The sequence below is a fragment of the Microtus oregoni genome, unplaced genomic scaffold (assembly GCF_018167655.1).
Source record: "Microtus oregoni isolate MIOR12 unplaced genomic scaffold, Mior012 000008F_ref0000371, whole genome shotgun sequence".
NCBI classification, from domain to species: Eukaryota; Metazoa; Chordata; class Mammalia; order Rodentia; family Cricetidae; genus Microtus; species Microtus oregoni.
The window spans coordinates 2,677,263-2,684,605 of NW_024543067.1; the positions used below are offsets into that span (position 1 = coordinate 2,677,263).

Sequence of the window (7,343 nt, forward strand, 5' to 3'; positions counted from 1 at the left end):
CAAGTCTCCCTTCTTTGCATGTGTGTGTGCGTGTGTGCTCGTGCGTGTGTGTGTGTGTGTGTGTGTGTGTGTGTGTGTGTGTGTGTCATTGCTAGGTAGTTACAGTGTAGCCTTTCTGCACTCCTAAACTTGAGTACATTCTAACCAGTTAGTTACAGAATTATTTTTTTATGATTGAATCTGTGTAAACCTGTCTACTGATAGGAGTATCTGTATAAATTTTTCCGAGCCAAAATCAGAGCATCAAAGGCATTGCATCCACCTACAGTACAAGAAATAGCAGAAAGCCTTTCTCCAGTTCTGCCCATTATGGCTTTAGAGAAAACTCACATCAAAGTTCTGGAGGTTCCTCTGAGGAAAATCTGAAAAAGTCCTTTCTGATGTTTATAATAGTAAAACAAGGTTAGCTAAAATTTATTTGGAAAATAGTGTTTGATTATTAACACCTCAAATCCTACATTAGAGATAAAAATCTCAACTTCTCTAGTTATGTATATGAAATCATCATCATTTATAGTGTCAGAAAGTTTAATTATTTTCCACGTGCTATGAGCATTGTCCTCCATTGTCCTTAACTCTGCTCTAAGACTACACCTTTCATGTATTGTATGTGACACTAGGTCTTTTTGCTTGTCACACCATGGCCTTCACATGAAAGATCTCAGATTCCTGAAGGAAAAGTTATAACAACTACTAAAACATAATTTGACTTAAAATAATAATAGCACATGCATGGTTATTTATTTTGTTTATTCTATTACTAGATGCTTTGGTGGAAATGTTAATTAATAATAAATTTGCAATGAATCTTAGGGATATGCATCAACATCTCATCATTTGCGATGTGGTGACTAAAATAGTTTGGCAAAGGTCATCCTTAACATCTTAATGATCATCTTCCTTGGTCTAGATTACCAAATGTTTGCATCAAGAAAGGATGCTGCAGGCCATCCAATACTCTTTTTATATCCAGTTATATAGCAATCCATTGGGGGGGGGTAGCTATTTGTTTCATATATTACGATAAATTTGGAATTCTGTGAATGAATAAAAATAAATGACATCATTTTAACATATGGTTTAATGTGCCCTGTATTCTTTGTATGTGTGTCTACAAATTAAATTGTCTCTGCTCTGACAGATTTAGGTAAAGGCTATTTTAGTTTAATAAGTTATACTCTTTTCATTTGAGTATGTGGTAGGCAGCATGTAAATTAATTTTTTCTTAAACTGTACTAAATACCTACCATATGCATTTTGAACCCCGTGTCCATTTTGAAAGTCAAATACTGACAATAGAACCCTATTGTGAATCCTACCATACATGGCATAGTCTGTGTTGAGTAAGAGAGCACATAGCCAGGGCATGATGAGGATGCTCTTAGAAAACAGCTTGAGCTGCAAGTTTTGTACCTTAGTAAAATAGCATGTGCATGAAGAAAAGTTAGTAGTTAAAAATCCAAAGGCGAGAGAGAACGCAATGGATGCAAGGCACTAGGAAGAGCAGTCATGATGTCAGTTTCTCATTTCAAGGGATGTAAGACGGGTTTGATTGGTGCCTGGGCTAAAGACCGCCTTCAAGTTGCATAACTAGCATATACATTGTCTTTCTGCTAGGCATTGGTGGTGCACACCTTTAATCCCAGCACTTGGGAGGCTGAGGCAGGCGGATCTCTGTGAGTTCAAGGTCAGACTGGTCTAAAAAGCGAGTTCCAGAACAGCCAGGAAGAGTTTATTTCTACTTCTATTGGTGGTTTTGGAGAAACTGATGGAAACCACTGGAGGGGACACACCCGTGAACTCCTTCCTTGGCTCCATCACAGCAGAGTAAAACGGCAGAATAGGGAGAGGAGAGGACAGTGAGGAACCAAAAACGGCTTTTGTGTGCTTTGGTTCATTCTGTGTAATTACCGACTTTCATTTCTCTAGCTAACCCTTCACCTAAAAACAATAACTTGCCTTGCCTGGATCCGTTTTGGAACAGAGAAAAGATGCCACAATTCCTTCATCCTTTTCTGCTCAACGGTCCTGCTGCCATGGTACACGTGTTCTGTTCACACGCTTTCAGCAGATTGTAAGTATTGCCTTTCTTTATTCTTCCTTTTATGTTCCCTTTCTCCTTTTACTTCACAACTATATTCTAAAAATTAAAATTTCTTCCTGGACTTGTTTGTTCCTTTGTGGGAGTCAGTCCTTGTGGTCAGTGTGTGAGCAAGAAGGCGGTGCATGGGCTTCGGGGTTCCCAAGGTCACGCCCTGCCTGGTCCAGCCTCTCAAAGGCCTTTGGTTGAAGGAGGTTCCCCATCACCCACATGGAAAGGAAATGGACAAAGAACATTTGTCCTGTCCTGTTCCACATAAGATGAGAGTGCCCTCACATTTGACCAGCCTTGCAGTGAGCCCTTCACCTATATTTTTAAGCTCTTTTGATACAAGGGTGTCAAAGAAAATGTATAATATGGATACAGATACAATCAGATAAAGAAAAAAATCTCCATTCCACTACAGCCCAGAAAACAGGAGCTAAGATAGTGAAGACAAGATTTAGGGTACAATCCCTTATATAACTAGTCTATAATCATATTTAGACACCCTAGGAAATAAATACGGGGGAAATGGAACAAGGGTTGTTTTACGGATGTACAGCTACAGCTATAAGACGAACAGAACAGAACAGAACAGAACAGAACAGAACAGAACAGAACAGAACAGAACAGAACGATAAGCCACTTGGAGATGGAAGAAAAGGCAACAACTAGGCCACTTAAGACTTGTAAGTGTGTATTGATTTGCAGCATAAACAACAGAGGCTGGAAGATTCCAGGTGCATGGTTGATAGAGGGAAGTGAGATGGGGAGGATTCTCACGTCATTGTTCTTGATGATGCTCATTCCAGTAACTGCGAAACCGTTACAGAAGGAGGCTATGATCCAGCCTTCAGAGTTTTCGTCTGTATCACACTTATGATTCAAAGTAAAACAAGTGAAGCTTGCTATTAAGTTTAACACAGCAAGAAGGAACATCTTCCTAATAGTTGTCTCTTGCTGAGAATTCGTGTAGGAGGCTGTGAGAGACGGTCTGGTCTACTGGTTCAGACAGCTGACTCTATGGTTGGGACTTAATGAGTTAAGACGTTCATTTAGCTTGCAAAAGTATAATTAGGTAACAATGAAGTGTTCAAAAATTAGCCACTAGTTTCATCACATACAAAAGCCTGGTAGCCCAAAACAAAACTACTGTCGACTATCTTGGGATATCATTTAAAGCACAAAATATAAAAACTGAAATTATATATATATATATATATATATATATATATATATATTACTAAGTACTTATAAAGCTATATTGTCTTATCTTGCAAAAAATGAAATTTGAAAATTTAGAACTCCTAGATAGGAGATAAACGGCAGGAAAAAATAGAGAATTTAAGGCACTGAAAAGTTGTAAAAGAAAGAAATATAATTCTTGGTGATTTCAATTTAAGGAGAATGGATTCCAGGCTGAGCAAAACAATACAGGACAGGATCCAAGCATCCTCAGAGCTTAGAAGTTCCTGTGAACCAAGCTTCATGGTCTCCAGGCTCCTCACTGTTCAGATGCTCCAAGGAAAAATGCTCCTATTATACCTTTAATTCCTTTACTCTAATATCAGAGTGTTTTTGAGATAGGATCTCACTATGTAGCCCTGACTGGTCCAGAAATTGCTATGTGGTCCAGGCTGGCCTCAAACTCACAGAAATTCACCACCTCTGACTATCAAGCACTGAGATTAAATATGTGTACCACCACATACAGGCCCTTTAACATTTTTAATTAAATCATCTTTTTCCTTTTCAGTCAACTAGACTTGAAAACATAATTTATTAAATATGAACATATATTTTAAATTATTGTTTTATTATGTATTTTACTATACTATGTTCATTTATAGTGACATATTGCAACTACCTATTATGCAATCAAGTGGATTCTACCTAATTTAATTCACAAAGCGAATTACCAAAACATTATTGTTTTAGTAATTTCTCTAGCTGACACTAGCCTACCTAGCCACAATGCTAAAAAGTTAAGTAATTTAAATGGGCAATAGTCTAAAATGGTGGCAAGGCACAAATCAAAATGATACTTTTAGACCCAGCTTTAATAGGATACAGTTTAGCTGGTCATGGTTTAGCTTTAATCCCAGCACTTGGGAGGCAGAGGCAGGCAGTTCTCTGAGTTCAAGGCCAGCCTGGTCTACAGTACAAGTTCAGGGAAAGTCGGGGATACACAGAGAAATGGTGTCTCAAAAGAAAAAAAAAGATACAGCTTTATTACAAGATATTCACTAATAAAAATACTAATTGTGAACACACTTGAAAGAACTTGACCTGAGATTGCCTTCAATTAGGGACCTAATTGCTAGCACAAGTCCAGGCCTCTGCTGCCATTTGATGCAAAGCAGTATTACCTGTCTGCGTCTCTTTCATTATTAGTGGAAAATATCCTAACCCTGCCATTGTCACTTCTAGGAACCTTCCTAAGAATAATAATACATGTGAAAGTTACATTATGGATCTCTATCAAAATCCTAAGTTTCCTTGAGTCACGTCTTTGTGTGCACTCTGCAGGTGAGGGAAGTGTGTCGAGATGGGAAATTATTCTGCAGTGACGGAATTCTTCCTCGTGGGCCTATCTCAGTATCCAGAAGTCCAGCTTTTCCTGTCTGTGCTCTGTCTCATCATGTACTTGATAATCCTTCTGGGGAACAGTCTCCTCATTGTCGTTAGTATCCTGGACTCTCGACTCCATACCCCCATGTACTTCTTTCTTGGGAACCTCTCCTTTTTGGACATCTGTTACACATCCTCATCCATTCCTCAAATGCTTATCATGTTTATGTCAGAGAGAAAATCCATCACCTTCCTTGGTTGTGCTCTGCAAATGGTTATCTCCCTTGGCTTGGGCTCCACAGAGTGTGTCCTCCTGGCTGTGATGGCCTATGATAGGTATGTAGCCATCTGCAATCCATTGAGGTATCCTGTAATCATGAACAAGGTGTTATATGTGCACATGGCTGTGTGGTCCTGGGTCATAGGCTGTCAGAACTCTCTAGTGCAAACAGTCTCGACGATGGTGTTGCCTTTCTGTGGCAATAATATCATTGATCACCTTACCTGTGAGATTCTGGCTCTTCTGAAACTTGTCTGCTCAGATATCACCATGAATGTGCTTATCGTGACGGTGGCCAGTATTGTTTTGTTAATGGTTCCTCTGCTGTTAATTTTTGTGTCCTATATTTTTATTCTTTCCTCCATCCTGAGAATTAATTCTGCAGAAGGAAGGAAGAAAGCCTTTTCTACCTGCTCAGCCCACTTAACTGTGGTCATCTTATTCTATGGTTTGGCCCTTTTTATGTATATGAAACCCAAGTCAAAGCACACCAACGCATCTGATGAAATCATTGGGCTGTCTTATGGTGTGCTGACTCCAATGTTGAATCCGATCATCTATAGTTTGAGGAATAAGGAGGTAAAAGAAGCTGTGAAGAAAATTTTGAGTAAACATTTGTATCTACGGAAAATATGAAAGGCCCTGAGGCACCTGCTACTCAGCCTGAGTGCAAATGAGATGCTGTGTTTCCAAAGTCTGCTTGAAAGACCAAGGATAAAATGCCAATTTGTTTCAACATATGTCATGTAAACCTTCTGAATATCATAGTGTTTGCAGACTCTCTAACTGTATGCAGTTCTTCTAATCAATCCCCTGTGGTTCTTCATCAAATCAACCTTTCTCATGTCTTCTATCTCCATTTACCCTCTAATTCTTTTTTCCTTATTTTTATCTTTCCCTTCTCTCTGCCATTTTTCTTGTGCTTTCCTTCATTTATCCATCATCTACTTCTTTTTATTAAGTCTCCTTTTCATTCATTTCAATTTTAACACCCATTATTCTATGGTCTAGAATCTCCTCTAATGATAAAGAAAATATCCTTTCATTTTACGACTTCCTAGTCTTTCCGTTGAGTCCATGTGGTGCTGGGAAAAGCTAACCCTTCCTCCTGGAAATAGTGGTAAGCACTGAGCATAGGGCTAGCCAATTAAATGACTCCTTTTCTCCAGGGATTAATTCCACACAGCAAGTCAGTCAAGTCAGGCGAATTACACTAGTCCCAAATTCTGCTCCAGTTTGAGAAAAGTAGCATTCTTCCTGCTAAGGTTGATGAAGAAGCAGAATCTGAGGCCATTTCTCTGCTAGAACCCAGAAGAGGCTTACATGAAAGGCAAGGTGGGCGTCTGAGGACAAGAGACGGCATCTGAGTGGTGTTTATGTTAGAAAAGTGTGTAAAACCGTACACTTCGGATTTGTGCTCATTCAATACAAAGCCAAATAAAGAAAGAACACAACCCATCGTCTGCCTCTTTTTATGGGTATTGGAATTGCATCACAACCCTTATAAAACCAGCATCAACACGGTTCCTTCTTACCAAAGAAAGAACCATGATTGGAATCAAGCAAAGCACTTTTAGCATCCATACTCGAGTGTCTTTAAAACTGCTGAACCACGGCAGAACTTCGAAAATCCCCATTGCTTTCATCTCGCAGCTGCTTCTAAACATCTTTCCCAACATTTCTTACCACCCAATCATCCAACGGTTTTCAACCTCTCCTCTGCTCCTTCCTTAATCATGGGCATCTTTTTCATGCAAAACAATCTATCCTGCTAAGGCAAGGAATTTAGAGAAAGATAGATTTTAAAGAAGTTGAGAAGTCTGGATCTGTTATGGAAGAAGGGCAGTGAAAACTCTCAAGTTAAGCATTTTTTTCCCTAAGACAGCCCAGTGGATGAACTTGTATGTTCACAAGGACTGGAGTTCAGATGCTAACACCCATTTGAAAAGCAAGACATGACTCACAAGAACCTGTAACTCACATGCTGTGGAGACAGAAGGATTGCTAGGGTTTCCTAGCTTCCAGTCTAGTTCTAGGTTCCATGAGATGCCCTGTCTCAAGTGAATAAGATAAAGAGAGACAAAACATGTCCTCCTGTGGTCTCCACTTGTACCCTGAAAAATGCATTCATGCGTGTGCACACACATGTGCATACACCTCTTGCACATGCACAAGGAGTTTTTGTCTTCCAATATTATTTGTCAAAGCAAATCTTAACTTCAAGGTCATCCTGCGCTACCTGTCACGAAATTAAAACAAAAACAAACTAATCGTTAATATCCAGAACAGAGGAAATCACCTGGAAGATGAGCCTCTGCACAAGCACAGGGGATTGTCTTGAGCTGTGATCGTATCTTTTCCTGAACAGCACTGAAACAAGAAAGTGGACTGAAAATTTGCATTCATCTT

General features: G+C 39.3%; 1 protein-coding gene across 1 annotated transcript; it reads left to right on the top strand.

Annotated features, from left to right (window-relative positions):
* Window positions 1–4,631: 4,631 nt before the first annotated feature.
* Window positions 4,632–5,570, top strand: LOC121451866 (olfactory receptor 13D1). Its single transcript, XM_041657654.1, has one exon. The coding sequence runs from the start codon at window positions 4,632–4,634 to the stop codon at window positions 5,568–5,570; it is 939 nt and encodes a 312-aa protein (XP_041513588.1).
* The last annotated feature ends 1,773 nt before the right edge of the window (window positions 5,571–7,343 follow it).